The sequence below is a fragment of the Rhyacophila brunnea genome, unplaced genomic scaffold, assembly GCF_057557595.1.
Source record: "Rhyacophila brunnea isolate RB1 unplaced genomic scaffold, BYU_Rbru_1.0 scaffold_23, whole genome shotgun sequence".
NCBI lineage: Eukaryota > Metazoa > Arthropoda > Insecta > Trichoptera > Rhyacophilidae > Rhyacophila > Rhyacophila brunnea.
In genome coordinates, this window is record NW_028232893.1 from 2,515,531 (window position 1) to 2,535,753 (window position 20,223).

Here is a 20,223-nt window from a genome sequence, read left to right on the forward strand (position 1 = left end):
AGAATCATTATGTTCCACATCCAAAGCAATTATTATTTTTTTGCCATTGGCCACTGACAAGAGTTAATTATTTCGTATCCGGTACACCACGCTCGCTTCTGCAGCAAATTTATTTTAATTTATTTTCGCTCTTCCTTATATATTATAATAATAAAATAATGTTCATTAAAAATGCAGGCTGTTAATAATATAGTGGTCACGCCCGTATGACGTGTTAATGTTTTGTAGTTTATAATTCGTTGGATAAACTTTACTATCTTTTGTCACGCTACGCTTTTTAAAAATGCAATCTGGGCTAGTAATTATTTTTTTTTTCATAAAATGGAATTAGGTCACTAGTTTTGTAAACCCTTACGCCTAGCTAATAATATTATACATTACTATGTCCACATAGTGCACACATATTGTCAACTCCGAAGGGAGAAGTAGGAGCTTTCGGTATAACCTCTTGTTTGTGAGTACAGTCAGCGTTGCCAGATAATTATTTTTATCATGTGAAATTTAAAACAAATCGGGATTTAGGATCAAAAAGAGGGACAACCCAAAAACGCACATTTCAATATTTCTAATGTTTATTTCTATAATATCAATCATAAATGACACAACATAAACTACAAAACTATCAAAACAATAATTTAAACAATATTTTTTCCCGACACTTGGCTGAATATGTTTCTTTCTAAAAAGTTTCTTCCTGCGGCACTTGTACCTATTGGTAAAAGTCACCACATGAATATAATATTATGTTGGATTGAACAAGTAATTCTAATTTTATCGACTCCATAGAACATATTATTCTGTTTCATGGGTCTATTCTATACTTATCGACCGTTAAAGTGATAAAGTGATAAATATTATCAAACTTAGGGTAGGTTTGTATCAAAGTATTAGCACTTATTGTAACAATTACAATAAGATGTTTGTAATTGTTGCAATAAATGCTATATTTTAACAGCAGCAAGAGAGGTGCTGTTAGAATATAACATTAATATTAGCTAATACTTCGATAAAAACCTACCTAACCTAACCTAGCTGCCGTAGCGGCCGATATAAGTCTTGTGTATTGAATAGATTCGCGTAGTAGATTTCCCTCAGGAATGACAGTTTTCTTGGTATCAATATGTATGCGGGCACATTTGCCATTCTTGAGTGTGATCAAATGGGTATAAAATTGAAATCAATTTAATTATGTACCTACCTATAATTTTTTTTAATCTAAGAAACCGACACTATTTATATCCAATCGTGCTTCAGTATTGTGACTAGCACTGCACTGTCAACAGAACAAAACAAAGTCAAAACAGAACAGTGACAAAACAGAACAGTGACAAAACAGAACAACGATAAATATAACTATGACCTTTCAGGAAAAATATAAATTTAATATTGAAATTGTCCTATCTCTATTATGTTGATAGATTTTTAATACCACAGATTTTCAATACGCCATAATAAATCAAATTATATACCTAATTTCTGCATTCCTAATCGCTAGAACGCCTCAAATAAACGGGACTTTGCCGGCAAGCTTAAGATATCTCTTCTTAATCAATATAATAATATGTTCAAAATGAATGGGTGACTAGGTACAGCGAAATAATGACCTAGCCTAACCTAATCTAACCTAACCTAATGACATGACCCGGCTCACGGCTAGCTCAATAATGATACCGGGCCGTCACTGAGGAGACTAGTGATGAACTAGGAGAGGTGGATCTCCTTTGTAGTATCACAACTTTTGAATTCCCGAATAAAACTCTCAGCTGGTGTGGTGCCGAATTTATTCAGGTACTAGAGTTCACGGTCACACAATAAGGTTAACTGTCATTGTTCCCGTAATTAAATCTCATTAAAGTATCAGCAAACTATTTATTTGTTCACTATAGGATCTCTGTGAAATCTTTCACGAGTTCCCAAAAAGTCACACCTAATTCAGAGAATGTATACGCCGATATTCTTTGGATATTTTTAATTCATGAAATATTTTCCCATAAGAAAGAAAATATAAATTATTCTTTGGTCACACAGTATTAGGTTTATGAAAGAATAGAATTATTTTATTGTTGTTTATAAAGTTTATTTATGTTCACAGTGTATTTACAAATATTTATTTGTGTTTACAGACTTGTTTACAAAAGGTTTGCTTAATGTTTACAAATTTATTTACTAAAATTTGTTTTTATGTTTATGAATTTGTTTACTAAAATCTATTTTATGATTATGTTTACTTAATAAAGTTTCAAAAATTTATTTTATAATCCCGAAAAGATTTGTAAAATTTATTATTACAGACTGAGTTTATTAATTTGTTTTTATAAAACAAATCCGATCGCGTAATTTATCCCGATTACGTCACCTCGTAGGATGAGTAATGAAAAATAAAATTACTCCGCGTGTACGTCACTACCGGCAGATACGTGCTATTCGCGCTGCGTTTTAGCGGCCGACGTCACTACCGACAGATACGTGTTATTCGCGCTACGTTTTGCCCGTCGGAGGGGACTTACTGGTACGTATGTATCGCGAATTTACTGAGAACCATGTCTCCCAACTTAGCAGTGAGGACTGCTGCTTGCTGAAGATCGCTGGTGAAGAGTGTAGAAACTAATGATTTTACGGGAAAAGTGGTCGCCTTTTATACCTTTCGGATAGAGGTTTAACAGGAAACAGTCCGTAAGGGATAGCAGATGTATATCTTTCTCTCACGGGATGAATTTACGTATATCTCCCGTTCCTGGCAACTTTCTAATAGAGATATCTTCTAATTTAGTCGGGTTAAATTTACTCTACTTTATTTTCGCAAAATTAAGACTTAATAGGGGTGTTTTAAGCACCCTCTAGAACATGTCCCTTAAATGCGCAGTTGGGATGACGTAAGCAAAATAGTTGATTTTATATGATTTTTCGTGTTCAAACGAAGGGGAAAGTTTCTAGCTTTCCAACGAGGTATCGGAATAAGTATTCGGGTACTAAATAAGGGAATGGCAGTCTTTAAATTTAAAATGTCAAAATGAAAGGTTGACACCCACGTACTAGTCCTTTCCACCACTCTTGGCCTTTTTAGGCCAATAGAATTTTACTAAGTTTTAATAAAACTGTTTGGAGCCGCAGAAACTTTCTCATTCGATATTTACTTTTCGGACGAATATTATTACGAGAAAATACTATAATATTATACTTAACATTTCAACTTAAATATATAAATGCTTAATCCTAACAAGATGTTATACACGAGCATTTACTAACTTATTTAATCTTGCATAGTGACTTTTATATAGTAATCTGAATGTAGCCTTGAATCTATTTTTGTCTCGCGACGTGAACCAGCTGGTCGGTACTTTTGACTGAAATAGATTTTCTTTAAAGTTCAAGGTTGAGCGATAATTCGTATTTTTAGTCGCAGTATTTGATTCTTTTATTACTTAGGATACGATTAATATTATTATTTATGGGTAGAAACCCATCTATGCCAGAATCTTAAGTTTTTCCAATTGTTACTTTTACAATATTCGTTATAGTCAGTAAGTTATAGCATTAACAAAATCTATAATTATAATTACGCGTCTATAAATATAGGTACGCGTTTACAGTATTTTTATAACGGTAGTTAGCTTCTACCTTGTATTGATAAAATTAGTATAAAAATTCTTTATTCATAATTATACAGTATATAAATTTATAAATATTCAATTTTCTTTTTCAATTTTCATACATTTCCATTATTGCTATAAAAGTTATTGAAGCATGTACTTGCTAAATTTTACGTAAACAATCTCTTCCATAACTTATTTTCTAAGTTTAATGGAGATTTCCCGGAAATTATTTCCAAAATACATCGCGCTGAGCTTACGCGGTGTGACATCTCGAGGCCTGTGGTCACAGCGTTCCAATTACTCTTTAGCAGTCTCGATTTTCGGAGGCGAAATTTTTTACGTAAAATTTTATTACATTTACAAAGAAAAGGTTAACAACATACATTTTACTTCCTATTACTAAACGATTACGCTACTGGTTACCTGTTCATGGTCTTTTTGACCATTTCATTCTTGATTCTTCCATAGTTTAGAACCATGGGACTTATATATCCTGTCTGAACCGTGTCGTGAGGTTGTCGCAAGGCTATTGAGAAGTAGAATTGACTACAAGGCTAGATTTGTATAGTTATGTCGTTAAACCATACTCTGCCACAAACACTAACTGAAGGTCGGCGTTTTTGTTCGTGTCAAATGCCCACCCTTAATAAAGACATAACTGTATATGTCTAGTCTCAATTCACCATTGCAACACCTCAGGACACCGTAAAAATGCAAAGCGATAAAGCAACAGTAAAGCATATTCAAAATAAAATACATAAAATCTGCGCATGCACACAAAGTTTTTCTTTTACTTTTTGTAATTAATATTCGCCCAGATTCAGGTCTTAAAATTCTAATTAATAAAAGAAAATTATACATTGTAATAATTCTGAAGTTAAAAATTTTTATTTTGAGGACGGTGAGTGCTGTATGGGACGGCTACTGCTTTTCCTGCTGAGGGACAACCGCAAGGAAGAGGGCTCACGGAGACGCTCCCTTTACGACCCATGGACAGAAGTAGAGTTCGACTTCCCGTCGCGAATCACGTTCCCGCTTACTAGAAATTACGGCATAGTACCATGATATGCCGGGGAGACTCCCCTGACAATACCTTTAATATTAAATCACATAGGGTCATTTAAACCTATTTAATCTAACGCTCAATACTCCTAGGTATATATTACATTCTACAGAATTTGAAATCAATCCCAATTAAGAGACTTATTTTTCGCAGCTCCGAATACTAATAAGGACTTAGCGTGAAAGTTACGAACTTCCCCACGCCTAGATTAGCAACACGTCTTCATTTCGCAGCTCCGAATACTAATAAGGACTTAGCGTGAAAGTTACGAACTTCCCCACGCCTAGATTAGCAACACGTTTTTCGTCTTGCCCTTCTCGAAGACTTATCGCTCGCTCCGATAAAAGACTTACTTCTTTATCGCTCCTCTCGAAGTCTTATTGCTTGCTCCGATAAAGGCTCATTTCTCGCTTCGATCAGAGACTTATTTCTTTATCGCTCCTCACGAAGTCTTGTCGTTTGCTTCGATAATAGACTTATTTCTTTATCGCTCCTCTCGAAGACTTGTTGTTTGCTTCGATAATAGACTTATTTCTTTATCGCTCCTCTCGAAGACTTGTTGTTTGCTTCGATAATAGACTTATTTCTTTATCGCTCCTCTCGAAGACTTGTGGTTTGCTTCGATAATAGACTTATTTCTTTATCGCTCCTCTCGAAGACTTGTTGTTTGCTTCGATAATAGACTTATTTCTTTATCGCTCCTCTCGAAGACTTGTGGTTTGCTTCGATAATAGACTTATTTCTTTATCGCTCCTCTCGAAGACTTGTTGTTTGCTTCGATAATAGACTTATTTCTTTATCGCTCCTCTCGAAGACTTGTTGTTTGCTCCGATAATAGACTTATTTCTTTATCGCTCCTCTCGAAGACTTGTTTGTTTCGCAGCTCCGAATACTAATAAGGACTTAGCGTGAAAGTCACGGACTTCCCCACGCCTTAATTAGCAACACTTTCTTCGTTTCGCTCTCCCCGAAGACTTATTTCTTTTTCGCTTCGAGAAAAGACTTGGCATACAGGCGATGGCGGTAGCGATCGCTTTGAGCGACGCTTACCTGATCGGCCTATACGCTGATACTGACGTTTGGGGGGCGCATTCCGGATGGGGGCGTCTCGTAAGACTGCGTCCAACGCATCCCGCCACTCGCCAAAGGTAGTACCTTGATCTTTGCTCCCGGCGTCGGGAGGTCGGTCCGCGCAGGGCGCCGCCCTCCCAATCGTCCCATCCTCCTAAATTCTCTCTTGGGGGGCGCTATCTTGATGGGGGCGTCCCGTAGGACTGCGTCCAACGCATCCAGCCTCTCGCCAAGGATCCTCTCTTCATTAGATATTGTCGAGTCAACAATTCTTTCCATTTCAGCTTCTCCATCGCTAAGTTCGGAATCCGTTCCTGAACTCGCCAGTAGTTCTTCCCGCGCACATTCCTGCGCATCCATACGACGTTCTGACAGGGCGTGCACTCCCTCATCTCTGTCGTTGGTAGCTTTGGAAAGCGGCGTAGGTGATACCACCGGGTCGTCTGCTCTTTCATTAGCCAGATTCTTCTCAAACTATTTCGCACCGCAGCTCCGAATACTAGTAAGGACTTAGCGTGGAAGCCATGCGCTTGCTTCCCCACGCCTTAACTAGCAACACTCTCTTCGCTATTAATTTAAAATATATCACACTTATCACTGACATGTATATCACGCTTATCATAATCATGTATATCAATTTAACACTAGTATTCAAAGCACTCTTATTACTAACATTTTTATCAAATTTAATATTTAACTCTCTATGAGGTAAACTATTTTTATTACGTGCAATTGCAGTAGTTGGTAATTTCTCTTCACCCGGCGCATCCAACGTACTACCTACAATTGTCCACGTACTTCTGACTACGCTATTTGGACGGTCTGCAGTCGTTACAGATGGTAGTGTCTTTTGACACGCCGCAAAATTCTGTCCCCGACTACACCTGTCCCTAGGATCTAAAATATTTACAGAACCGAGAAAATCCGTAGAAATTTTGCTTTGTTGGTTATGGGCAGCCGTAGCTGAGTCCCATAACTCTTGTTCTCCGTTATTGAGTATATCACCGCCTTTGAGACGATGATCATACACAACAACTCTTTCGTCACTATATCTAGCTTTATCTATATACATTAAGTTCATATTTCTTAATTCGAACTTAACACTATCAAAATTGATCTTATTAAGCCTATACAATTTATTTTTAACATTCTTAATACTAAAGGACTTACATTTACTTGATTTTTGTTTAAGATAACGATTATAGTCATCTAATGCTATGAGCTCTTCTTCATTAAGTTTATTTCGCCTTAATTTACCGAAGGTATTAGTGTTTTGTAGTCGACGATTAGTTCGACTTTTCCTAATAATATTCTTAACGTCAGCCTCGTGGGGTCTGTTCGCTAATTTAAAAGGTAAGTCCCTTCCTAAAGTTTCGTTGCTCGATTGCAACGACGATCGACTATCTAAACTACATACATCGCTATTAATATCAAGTAGACTGCCAGCTTCGGCTTTAGTATAGTTAGTACTATTAATATTTTTACACAAATGGTTAGCGGAAGCACAATAATTCGTTAAATTATTTGTTACAAGAGATCTGTCGTCAGTATTGACGAAACTACAGTTACTTACGTTTGCCGATGTTCTCAGCACACCAAGAGCGCCACTGCTTACACCTTCGCCGCATCCACTGCTAGCTGTCTTTAACTGCATATCTTGATAACCTTCTTCCTTGCCGCCAACATTTATTTCATAACTTCCTAATTCTAATTTATCTAAAAACTTTTTATATTCTATTTCGCCGCCGGTAAAAGGATTAAAATTTTCTACTATTTTACTAGCAGAATTCTTAATATCACGTTTGCGATGTTTCTCCGGTCTTACGCTATTATCCTTTACAAGAGGACCTGTACAAAGATTAACTTGGTTACTGGGGCCAGCTTCGACCTCACAGTGAACCTTAGGGTTAAATGATTTCACCGGAAGGGTGTCCACAGTTAACCCTATTCGCCAGAAGAGCGTCTATGTCACTAGCTAGAACTCGGCTGAACGGCGTTCGAGGAACGTTCGTGTCACCTTCTTGAGTCTTCTCTTCGGCGGTCCGCCAGTGTTCGTCGTCTTGGAGCCATCGACGATCAACCCGGTCCGCGAGCCGTCTTCATGGCTCCTTTCTGGTCTGCTGAGCTGCTTGCCTGTCTGGGCAATCCTTGTTTTCATGGAAGCCAGGACAATGTTGACAGCGCCTTTGTCTGGCACCGCCTCGCTCTTCAATGCGAGGACGTGGGCGGTACGCAGGTCTTTCTGAATCGTTTTGCTGGTCTGATTGCCGTGGAGGCCTTTTATCGGTAACCTCTAGGGCTTCATCAGATCGAGTACCGGGCTCTTGTGCTGAGCGCGGCTTTTCGCGCCAAGTTCTCTGCTGAGCGGGCCTCTTTTCATTGTTCGCCTTGACGGCATTTGCTGGAGATGGCACGGAAGCCAATGCCGATTTCAATGGTCGAAGTGTATGAGCTACTTCAAGCAGCTCGTCCATCGTCTTCCATTTCTCTTGATTAACCCTTATCTGATCGCTCACAGTGAGTAGGTCATAAAAGGTTGAAGCCAGGGTTTCCGACTTCATCTCCGGAAGGAGTACCTCGGCTAGTTCCATCTTCTTCAGGAGGAAACCATAAGCTCCCTCTTGAGGTCCTTGCTCTTTATGTTCGAGCTCCGTTCGTTGAGCACGACGTCTTGAAGGCGATTCGAAGTGCTCTTTCAGGTCGTTACTAAACGACCGCCAACTGTCCGATGTGTCAATATTCTTGGCCCAAGTCTTGGCCTCTCCTCTGAGCTGACGTATAGCCAACTCCGTCCAATTCTCAGCTGGGTACTTCACAGCTTCGCAATATTCTTTGCAGCGTCGGAGAAAAAGCTCAACGCTCTGCTTTGGGCTACCCTCATAAGTGGAATGGAGTTCCGGCTTAACATGGCACGGGGTACATACGGCCGGTTCTGGTGGTGCCATTTTTTGTTTGGGAGCCGACGTGCTTACTTGCAAAAATGAATCCTCTTCGGGGAATACTTGCGCGTTTTGCAAGCCTTCTTCCAATATAAAGTCTTCTTCTACACTTGGACCCGGAACAGGGTTCGGCATAATTTCTTCGAATTCCTCCGTCCCCTGGAGTTGGAAGAAGCGGACCTTCGACCGTAAATTCATATAAAATTTCAGCTATCGATTACGCCAATTTTCAGCTTCCTACGACCACCCGTTCGTCCGCAATCGACGTTTAAAGTTTTTGGAGGGCATGCGCTGCTTGTCGCTGATAACCCTGAAGGCTTGCAACTCCTGTTACAAGCGTCCAATCTTCTCCGTTTAAAATCTTATATTGTAATAGGTACAGGCCTTCATGTACCTATACCCATGACGTCACGGTAATTATGATAATTATCGAGATTTTAATGTACAAAGTAGTAGAAACTAATGATTTTACGGGAAAAGTGGTCGCCTTTTATACCTTTCGGATAGAGGTTTAACAGGAAACAGTCCGTAAGGGATAGCAGATGTATATCTTTCTCTCACGGGATGAATTTACGTATATCTCCCATTCCTGGCAACTTTCTAATAGAGATATCTTCTAATTTAGTCGGGTTAAATTTACTCTACTTTATTTTCGCAAAATTAAGACTTAATAGGGGTGTTTTAAGCACCCTCTAGAACATGTCCCTTAAATGCGCAGTTGGGATGACGTAAGCAAAATAGTTGATTTTATATGATTTTTCGTGTTCAAACGAAGGGGAAAGTTTCTAGCTTTCCAACGAGGTATCGGAATAAGTATTCGGGTACTAAATAAGGGAATGGCAGTCTTTAAATTTAAAATGTCAAAATGAAAGGTTGACACCCACGTACTAGTCCTTTCCACCACTCTTGGCCTTTTTAGGCCAATAGAATTTTACTAAGTTTTAATAAAACTGTTTGGAGCCGCAGAAACTTTCTCATTCGATATTTACTTTTCGGACGAATATTATTACGAGAAAATACTATAATATTATACTTAACATTTCAACTTAAATATATAAATGCTTAATCCTAACAAGATGTTATACACGAGCATTTACTAACTTATTTAATCTTGCATAGTGACTTTTATATAGTAATCTGAATGTAGCCTTGAATCTATTTTTGTCTCGCGACGTGAACCAGCTGGTCGGTACTTTTGACTGAAATAGATTTTCTTTAAAGTTCAAGGTTGAGCGATAATTCGTATTTTTAGTCGCAGTATTTGATTCTTTTATTACTTAGGATACGATTAATATTATTATTTATGGGTAGAAACCCATCTATGCCAGAATCTTAAGTTTTTCCAATTGTTACTTTTACAATATTCGTTATAGTCAGTAAGTTATAGCATTAACAAAATCTATAATTATAATTACGCGTCTATAAATATAGGTACGCGTTTACAGTATTTTTATAACGGTAGTTAGCTTCTACCTTGTATTGATAAAATTAGTATAAAAATTCTTTATTCATAATTATACAGTATATAAATTTATAAATATTCAATTTTCTTTTTCAATTTTCATACATTTCCATTATTGCTATAAAAGTTATTGAAGCATGTACTTGCTAAATTTTACGTAAACAATCTCTTCCATAACTTATTTTCTAAGTTTAATGGAGATTTCCCGGAAATTATTTCCAAAATACATCGCGCTGAGCTTACGCGGTGTGACATCTCGAGGCCTGTGGTCACAGCGTTCCAATTACTCTTTAGCAGTCTCGATTTTCGGAGGCGAAATTTTTTACGTAAAATTTTATTACATTTACAAAGAAAAGGTTAACAACATACATTTTACTTCCTATTACTAAACGATTACGCTACTGGTTACCTGTTCATGGTCTTTTTGACCATTTCATTCTTGATTCTTCCATAGTTTAGAACCATGGGACTTATATATCCTGTCTGAACCGTGTCGTGAGGTTGTCGCAAGGCTATTGAGAAGTAGAATTGACTACAAGGCTAGATTTGTATAGTTATGTCGTTAAACCATACTCTGCCACAAACACTAACTGAAGGTCGGCGTTTTTGTTCGTGTCACTAACCTAACCTAAATAGATTCCACAAAAATTAATGTTTCATTTTTCCCCTGACTGTTCTGTTTTGTCACTGTTCTGTTTTGTCATGTTCTGTTTTGTCATGTTCTGTTTTGTCACTGTTCTGTTTTGTTATGTTCTGTTTTGTCCGGTTACCATTATTAAAATATTTTTTTTTTATATTCAGGTGCAACCAGTGGCTGAATTGAGCGAGGTTTGGAGACGCTGGGCGGCACTGGGGCGAACTGGCAGTTCGGAAAATTTGCAACAAAATGGCGACGACAATAAGGTAAGAAAATTATGTTATTTTGATTCTATGTTATAGTGAAAATCCCATACTCGCATGTCTATATAAACACCACCTGCAATATACGAAGGAGCTTCTTCGACATCTTTAACCGTACACTGTTTTATTATGCGACCAGCGATTGTCAAAATTCCGAAATTCGAAAATGGAAAATAGACAGATATACAGAATACAGGAATATACTGATTTGGCTTGAATGTAATATATTCACATATTATAATTCTTCAAATCGTTAAAATTTAATTTTGGCAGGTAAGGTTAACTTAAAAATAACAATGAAATAGTAAAATTTCGCATATAAAAATTATTTAACTGGATTTTTCATTAACTATTTTCTTTGTAAGTACGTAATATTTCTACAAATATCGTTTATTTATTTAAAAAAAGCATTGAGTAGGTACCTACATATCAAATTATTAATTTAATATTTAACTACATGACAATTGAATGAAAAGAACAGGTAAATCGTGTTGAACGATAATTTTCTAAAGAAAAATAATTCAATAAAGTATAATTTTATAAACCAATAAAAAATAAGGTACCTACGTAGCGCATCACTAAAGACGTCTACGTTTATTGGGATTGCATTGACCAACCTCACAGCCTTCGCTATTTGTGCCTAGAGTTGGGTATTTCCTGAGAAAATCTCAATCTCGAGATTCGGGATTTCCAGAAAGAATTCTCGAGATATCGGAGAATTTTTAAAAAACCTGTAAAAATTCTGAAATCAGCGTAAAAACAGACAAATTCCAAGAAAATATGATTTTTTTTTATTTAATTTTAAAATAAAAATAATTCAAAACATTACTTATTAAAATAGAATTTCAAAAAACACAGACTGTCAATCGCTGCGTCTGACAATCGCGTACGTTTTTGAGATACAAAATTTCCTGATGTTGCAAAAATTGCGCTCATTTTGAGTCGCCGTTGGCTTAATTGTGTTAAATGCCACGATCAGTCCTTGAACGTTTTGTGTTTTCTGTCCACTTTTTTCATATAGATAATCGTTTTTTCAATTAATATTTGATAATACAAAAATCCCGAATCCCGAGAAAGGATTCTCGAGATCCGGGATGGAAAATCTCGAAAATTTCTCGAGAATTCCCGTCGGGAAATTCCCGAAACCCAACTCTATTTGTGCCTGATAAGCCGAGGAAACAGTTTTCATCCTAAATAAGTCATGGCTGCTACCACGCAATATGATATTGGCGGGTGCATATAATTTCAAAATTTTAGAATATCAGGATATATACCACGCAAGCGCAGAGGAAATGGTTTGAGAGCAGAAGTACCCTATGACCTTCAAGAGAAGCTTCAAAAGATCAAGTCAGTGTGTTCAGACACACACGTACGTCAGTATCATACTTGACTGATAACTCGACTAAGCCCGCGCAATCGACAATGGTTAGATGTAGTCGCGCGCCCTCTGTTCGCACCTCATATCACCAGTTTAGCACTGCTATCCGATCCCTTTACATATTCGCTTCGCGAATCACGATGAATCGTTGCAAGTACCTACTTTATTTTCGAAAATGTTTAGGTATATTTTAATGTCGGACTCGAATGAAAATTCGAAATGAATCTCTATTACCAACAGGACAAGCTTCATCAATATTGTTCCAGTGGTTCTATTCTATACGCAAGGCGGCTATCGACGGTAATTTATCATATGTATGTATAATTGTTGCAATAAATTAGCCGACTAAACTGTCAAAACTGTCTACGAGAGGGGTTATTAAAACAGTAGCACTTTTTGACAGCTTACACGCTTAATTCAATGTAACAATTAATCGCCTCAATACATGAATATTATGATAAACTACCGTCGATAACCACCGAAAGCCGCCTTGTGTATAAAATTGACTCACAGGAACGCGTCAAACAGACAAACAGACAGACGAGAACAAAAACTATATTTTGTGTAAGTATAAAATTTATATTCTAAAATAGTCAACGAATTTATTAAAATAAAATTACTTCGAAGTTACAGATACCTAAACATTTATATTACAACGTTTTTTTTAGCTCGTACTCTTATTTGTCATGTGGTTCTTTGTCTGGTACAAATCTTCCAATCGATTTTTAACTAACTTCCCGACTAGCTAGACATTTGAAACTTTTAGAATATATCAGAACAAGATGCCAATGCATTATTTTAATACTTTTAGCCATCTTTAAGTAGAATTGATTCAGTTAATTCTGTTTTGTATGAAAAGTTATTTCGGAAGAAATCCGTAATCCAATCCACTATTATTGGTTGCTAGGGGTCTGGGGTCCTAGCAACTAAATTATTAATATATACGTGCGTTACTATGGAAATCAATATGAATGTCAAAATGACATTTCAGTATTATTTCTATCAAGTACAATTTTTTTTGATCGTTTAAGCTAGCTAAGTCAAGTTTATATGATTCAACAGAAAATTTAAAAACGTTGTATATGAAGAGTTCTTTTTGTCTTGTAATTTTTATTATTATTCCCATAGATATTCGATAAGTGCTAGATAATTACGATTATAAGTCTACGGAAAATAATTATACTAAGAATGGGAATTTAAAAAAAATCTTATTTCAACGCGAACCCTGAATCCAAGCAATGATAAATTTACGTTCCCTCGAAATACGTACGTCGATATGAATATTTTGGCAAAACTGCACGCGATTCGGCGCCCGTGGCTCAGGGGGCGGTGTGGCGGCGCATTGCACTGTTGTAGTACCCGCCTAAATACGCGTGCCGACTGCTAGCGACCGTCGGATCGATACCGGTCTCGCCCTCTACGTTTCGGAGACCCTTGAACTCCGCCTGGATGCTGCGGCCATGTGTTCTCGAAGTCAATGTGGTACTTTGATTACTGCAGTTTTTGATTCAATATTTAAAAAAATGGTAATATCATAATATATAGTATATTAAAATCAAAAAGCGTGTTTCCGTTATAATAATATTATGTTAAGTTATGACGTAGCCAGTTTAAATTCAAAACGCATTATTTTGATATGCACTCATTTGATTTAAGATTAAAAATAACGACCATCCCATCTACTGTCAAACTACGTTTATATGACAATTTATCAGAAAGTGTCATCTTTAAAACTATATTATTACAACGTTTTTATTAGCTCGTATTCTTGTTTGTCCGGTGGTTGTTTGTCCAGTACAAAACTTTTAGAATATATCAGAGCACGATGCCAATGCATTATTTTAATACTTTTAGCCATCTTTAAACAGAATTGAATTAATTTTCAGTTAATTCCGTTTTGTATGGAAAGTTATTTCAGAAACACCCGTAAAAAGTAAAATACTATTATTGGTTGCTAAGGGGGTGGTCCTAGCAACTAAATTATTAATATATACGTGCGTTACTATGGAAATCAAAATGAAATGTCAAAATGACATTTCAGTATTCTATATTTGTTTTTTGTTTACTTCATATCAAGTACGTAAGTTTGAGCATATTGAGCATAATAATTCAACAGTAAATTTAAAAACGTTGTATATAAACAGTTCTTTTTATCTTGTAATTATTTATGATTAACCGTATACTGAGCTTCGAGAACGGATGTTTGCGACGGATACTGGGTGTGCGTATGACTTTAGGAGTAACGAGGAGATAAGAGAACGCACCACGCAGCCTCTCATCACGCTGGGAGTGAAGAGGCGACGTTGGAGCTGACTCGGCCACGTGCTGCGTATACCAGAAGAGAACCTCAACCTGGGTTGCCTGTTCTTTAAGCTAACCGGATTCAAGCGTCCCGGAAGGCCGCTAAATACTATCTATAGAGTGTATACGGCGGAGCTACGGGATGCTGGTATGACCTGGAACGATACAAGAAGACTGGCTAAAGACAGCGCGCTGTGTCCATATGCTCCAACAAAGGGGTGGATATGGCATAAGAAGATGGTTCTTTGAATTGTAAAACCTGCCGGATTAACTTGGGTGCCCTGAGAATTTTTTCCGTCTACTTATAATAAATTTTCATTTTGTTTTTTGCAGAGCATAGATCGAAGTATACTTGCTTGTGAGTGGGCAAGCTAAACGTTATTTACGTCTTTACGAATTAATTTTTAATATACATATTATGTGTTACCTATATAATTCACGTTTAGGTACCTAATATTAAAACCAAAATGTAAATTTTCCTTTTAGTATACCAAATTTATTTTCCACAACCAAAATAGCAAATCTTACACAATACCACACTTGCTTCCATAGAGAGTAGTTCCGGGCAGCTCGTAAGTAATATTTTAAAATAGTACCTATTGCAATATTGTTTGACTGTGGAAATGTAATATTCTCTTACTTCGTACAGATATGACTTTCTATCTCAGGGCAATCTCTATTTCTATTACTGTGTTCGCTTTCTCTGTTGCCATTTTTTTAGATCTTTTATTTTGGCAATACAGAATCTCTATTGATAAAATATATCAATCACTTTTTATGATTGCAACACCGTCGAAACAACAACTCACCTACTGCGACTTTGTGAATCTGCAGACAGCTCGTTATCGACCGCATTATCTCCATCTTTTTTTTGTTCTGTCACAGCATTGCAATACTTGAGCATATGGCTTACTTGGGCAATTGACTGCCATAGACAATAATTACATGGGCGGGTAGATTCGCAAGCGTCAACAATTAACTATTTACTACTCAATGCGATACCTATTGAATGGATTTTATAATCACCGTGCCGGTACATACCTGCCTACTATCAAAAAAATGTGTATATGTTTAAGTTAAACTTCTTTAAGTTCTTTAACTTCTACCTTTACTTCAAACTAATACATACTTTTAAAGGTCATCAAATTATCTATATTATATCGATAAGCTTTTGGCCGGAATGTCATGACTCATGATGATCAGAGTTGGGTATTTCCCGAGAAAATCTCAATCTCGAGATTCGGGATTTCCAGAAAAGAATTCTCGAGAATTCTCGAGATATCGGGAAATTTAAAAAAACCTGTAAAAATCCTGAAATCAGTGTAAAAACAGAAATTTCAAAAAAATATGATTTTTTTTATTTATGTAAGAAGACAAACAAAATAGAAGTAGGAAAACAAAAATAATTCAAAACATTACTTACTTATTAAAATGGAATTTCAAAAAACACAGACTGACAATCGCGTACGCTTTTGAGACACAAAATTCCCTGATATTGCAAAAATTGAACTCATTTTGAGTCGACGTTGGCTTAATTGTGTTAAATGCCCCGATCAGTCTTTGAACGTTTCCTGTCAACTTTTTTCATATGGAAAATCATTTTTTCAATTAATACTTGATAATAATGAAATCCCGAATCCCGAGAAAAAATTCTCGCGATCAGGGATTTCCCGAAATGTTAAAAATTTCAATTCTCGAGATTCGGGATGGAAAATATCGAAAATTTCTCGAGAATTCCCATCGGGAAATTCGGGAAAAAAATATTAGATATTTGCGGCGTATGGACTCCGTTGTCATTGGTAATTAGGCTAAAATAATCTTTTAATAAATGTTGTAGTCGAAGAGTCGCGAATTTCGAGAATACGTGGTCACTCTGGCCGTCGTAAGGCTTTTACCACCCCAATGACTAGCAAAAGCGCCCCTGAGAGGCTGTAAGGGAAAATGAGAGGCTTTGAAGTTCGTAAACCTGACGTCAAAATAATCTTACGATTCTTCTTTATGGATGCTTTGCAAGTCCCTTTCAATAACATGACAGGTTAAAAATAATAAATCCTGAGATTTTTTTAAAATATAATTTTAATTTGTAATATACCAAGATGCCTTCGTGTAAAAAAAATCAAATCGTAGGTACTACTTATATAAAATTATTATTGACTTGTCACAGCGCCATCTTTAGATTAATAAAGCCTGAGCATATCTTTTTGCACAAGCAACGAGTGGTCCACTGGTTCAGCTGTCAAAATCAATCAAGAATGCTTGACATATTGATTCGCCCTTTCTCGTTTCAAATTGAATTATAAAAAATTCTCAAATCAAATATATTAACTATCAGTGTTATTTATAAATAATATACATTCCTGTTATTCATCAGCTGCCAAAGTCAGACTATTACTTCACACAAAAACCGGTGGTAATATCGATTTCCAAAAATTCTGTAGCATTAATCTATGCATTACATTTGTAGAAGGTGTGATAATGCTAGTGTATTATTTATTATGTAACTCATCTATCCAAATCAAACCATTCCCTGTGTGAACGCGACAGACGCGACAGTATGAGCACTCTATAGAACAATGACAGGTCATCCATAGACAACAACGGGAGGGGCGGAAAAAGTAGGATCAGTCGTTGTGAATGTGTCGTCTTTCTACTTGAGTCGACAATGCTTGTCACCCAGTGACGTCCCTAGATAAAATGCCGCCCCTTTTTTTATGTAGTATTTTTATCATCCTTTCATGAGTCCAATATCTAAGAAATATATTGTATGGATGCATTACTAACAAAATTTCAGACTGTAATTATTCGCAAATCTGCACGTGTCGTTTCTAGTCACCAGGGACGTCGAAGGGACAACGGAAGTAAACTAGATATCGCGAACCCGACAAAACCAGTGAGCTGATGGAAAGGTGTTTTCGTTATTACTAAGTTTAGGTAACTATTTCTATATATCGAGGGTATACTGACAGAAAGCTTTAACTCATTAAAACAAGTTCTGAGATAATCGCAAAAAGGACTTTAATTTTTTTTTAAAGCGTTCTCCCACGTAGATTTTTTTATGATTTAAAAACATTTTTTTCTACATTATAAAGACTAACCTTTATGGCAAACACAATATACGACATGTTACAAGTCCTGTATTTTGTATACGCAGAACGTATTAGGTCATTATCATGCTTTCTATCAGAATAAAAAAATAACAATATGATTAATGTTTCTATTATCTCACCATTATATCCTATGCCTTTGTGCGTTTTACCAGGACGTAGAGCGTAAAATTGTATACATTTTGGCATTTAAAACAGAAAAACAGCAAAATCTGAAATAATGCGTTCTGTCAGTATACCCTCGATATTACAAATGATTCTGTCTCGAGTAACTGCCGCCCCCAAGCGAGGCTCAATCTGCCTACCCCCACGGGACATCACTGTTGTCACCAATTTACGCGTGCTTAGCAAACTTTAAAATGGTCATAACTCCATAACATGTTATTGAGACTTACAAACTTTTGGCAGTGGCATGTTAATGGAATTTTAATCGCTTTACAGGGGTTGGCGGTCTCTGGATTCAAAGTAATCGCATTCGATAACGTGATTTGCCTACGTTTGGGGCGGCCGCACTGCTTAAAATTGGTGACGGCATACAGGTGTGGCCAGGTAACGGAATCGAACCCGGGCCGTGACGATTATTTCGCGTTCGTTTGCGGCGCTGTTGCATTCCAATACGGCTTTACTGTTTACCGAATGCAAATTAGTAGGCATAGCGCTTCTCCTTTGTTATCGAATCCGAGTCGACTCGATTCAACAACAATGATTCAAAACAGAAATGATCGCTTCAGCAAATCGTCTCATTCCTTGTAGTGCATGGTGTATTCACCTACTTATATATGCAACCTACACTGTTTCTGGATTAACCATAATACTAAAACTATTGTCATATGCATATATCGTCACTGTTCTGGCAGAAGACACTAATTAGAACAATGACATATTGAGTTCTTCTTCTTTCTTTCTCGGCACTACATCCCGGGGCGGGATTTGGCCTCCTCTACAATTGTCCTCCACACGCTCCTTTCCCTGGCTGCTCCTCTCCAGTCTCCAGCCCTCCCCATCTTTCTCCAGTCCTCTTCGATACAGTCAGCCCACCTCTTCTTTGGTCTGCCCCTAGACCGTTTCCACTGTGGGATCCACTTGGTCATGATTTTTGGCGTCCTGTGCTCAGGCATTCTCTCAACGTGTCCAGCCCACCTTAGTCTTTGGGATCGACAGAATTTCACCACCGTTTCATGTTTTATGAGTTATTGATTGAGACATATTGAGTTAGTTATATCAAAATGTTCCTTATTTCAAACTTTACCGTCTGGAAACCTTCTTAATAAATAAACAGTCTTTATTTTAAAGTCATCCGTTTTACGATTACTTAATAAACTCACATGATAGACCATTTCAAACATTTTAACAACTCCAAAGTCAAATTATTCAAAACTAGTATTCTCCAGTTAGTGTGTTCTGCCAGAACAGGGACGATATATAGTAAAGAAACCAATCTGGGTGATTCTATACAAAAATGCTACTAAATAAAATAATTTAGAACACATTGCACTACCGTCTATTTTTATTTTTTCAAATGGGACGAACCGTTCTACGACCATGCCAATGGCATGGTACAATTATTACATTTTCAATCAATCCCTGATTCGGTCTTGGTTTTATTGAAGAACTCAGAACAATTTTTGGTGGGTTATAAGAAAAAAATTAAAACCTCAATAAAAAAAAATTACCACTAATATCGCCTGGCAACATCGACATTATATATCTTTGTGACCTCTAGAACCTATTCCAATTGTCAGAATGCGTTCCGCATATTATGTATACGAAAAGTCTATGGGATCCTGCACTATTGTGGAGTTACAATTATTATTCTATTAAAAATATACTTAGGTACATAATTTAAAAACACTTCAGATATCAGTAGCAAACGGTGGAGGTAGGCTGTTAAGATCCCCCATAAATAGTGCAAATTAAACTTTCTTAGTCATACGTATTTGTGTTTATTGAACTAAGACTACAATTTACAGATGGAGTTGGTTAGTTTTTAAAAATCAATTAAACCCTGCATATCCAAACCATAATAGTTTTGATATATTCTGGCGATACGACAACCACTGGAAAATGTAGGCACTGGAATCGAGCTAATGTGTTTTACCAATAATTAAACTACGGACATCCTACTTAATTACGACTAATTGAACTAATAGTTCTTACATCAAATTGCGTTAATGTTGGCTATCGGTTTTTGTGTTTTAAATCAAGGCAATATCAATGATTAATTACTTACCGACGCCCGGATTACTCCAAATTTTAGTTATAGCGTACTTTGGCGAATAAGCGGGCGATTCAGCTACTGCGATTGTGATGATGACACACAAAACTTTCCATTCGCTGAGAAGCCAACAATCTAGCGACTATTTTGACAGAACGTAGTTCGATTTTTACCGGGAGGTCGCTACTACGCTCTAC

General features: G+C 36.8%; 2 protein-coding genes across 3 annotated transcripts in view; both read left to right on the forward strand.

Annotated features, from left to right (window-relative positions):
* The window catches only part of wkd (TBC1 domain family member whacked), a 422,625-nt gene that overhangs the window by 323,651 nt on the left and 78,751 nt on the right, over positions 1 to 20,223 (forward strand). The window lies entirely within an intron of this gene.
* The window catches only part of Mhcl (Myosin heavy chain-like), a 477,652-nt gene that overhangs the window by 75,074 nt on the left and 382,355 nt on the right, over positions 1 to 20,223 (forward strand). For both annotated transcript variants that reach the window (XM_085950232.1, XM_085950231.1), the window contains exon 4: positions 10,930 to 11,031. In XM_085950232.1, the coding sequence (XP_085806358.1) occupies positions 10,930 to 11,031 (102 nt within the window). The remainder of the gene's footprint in view (positions 1 to 10,929; positions 11,032 to 20,223) is intronic.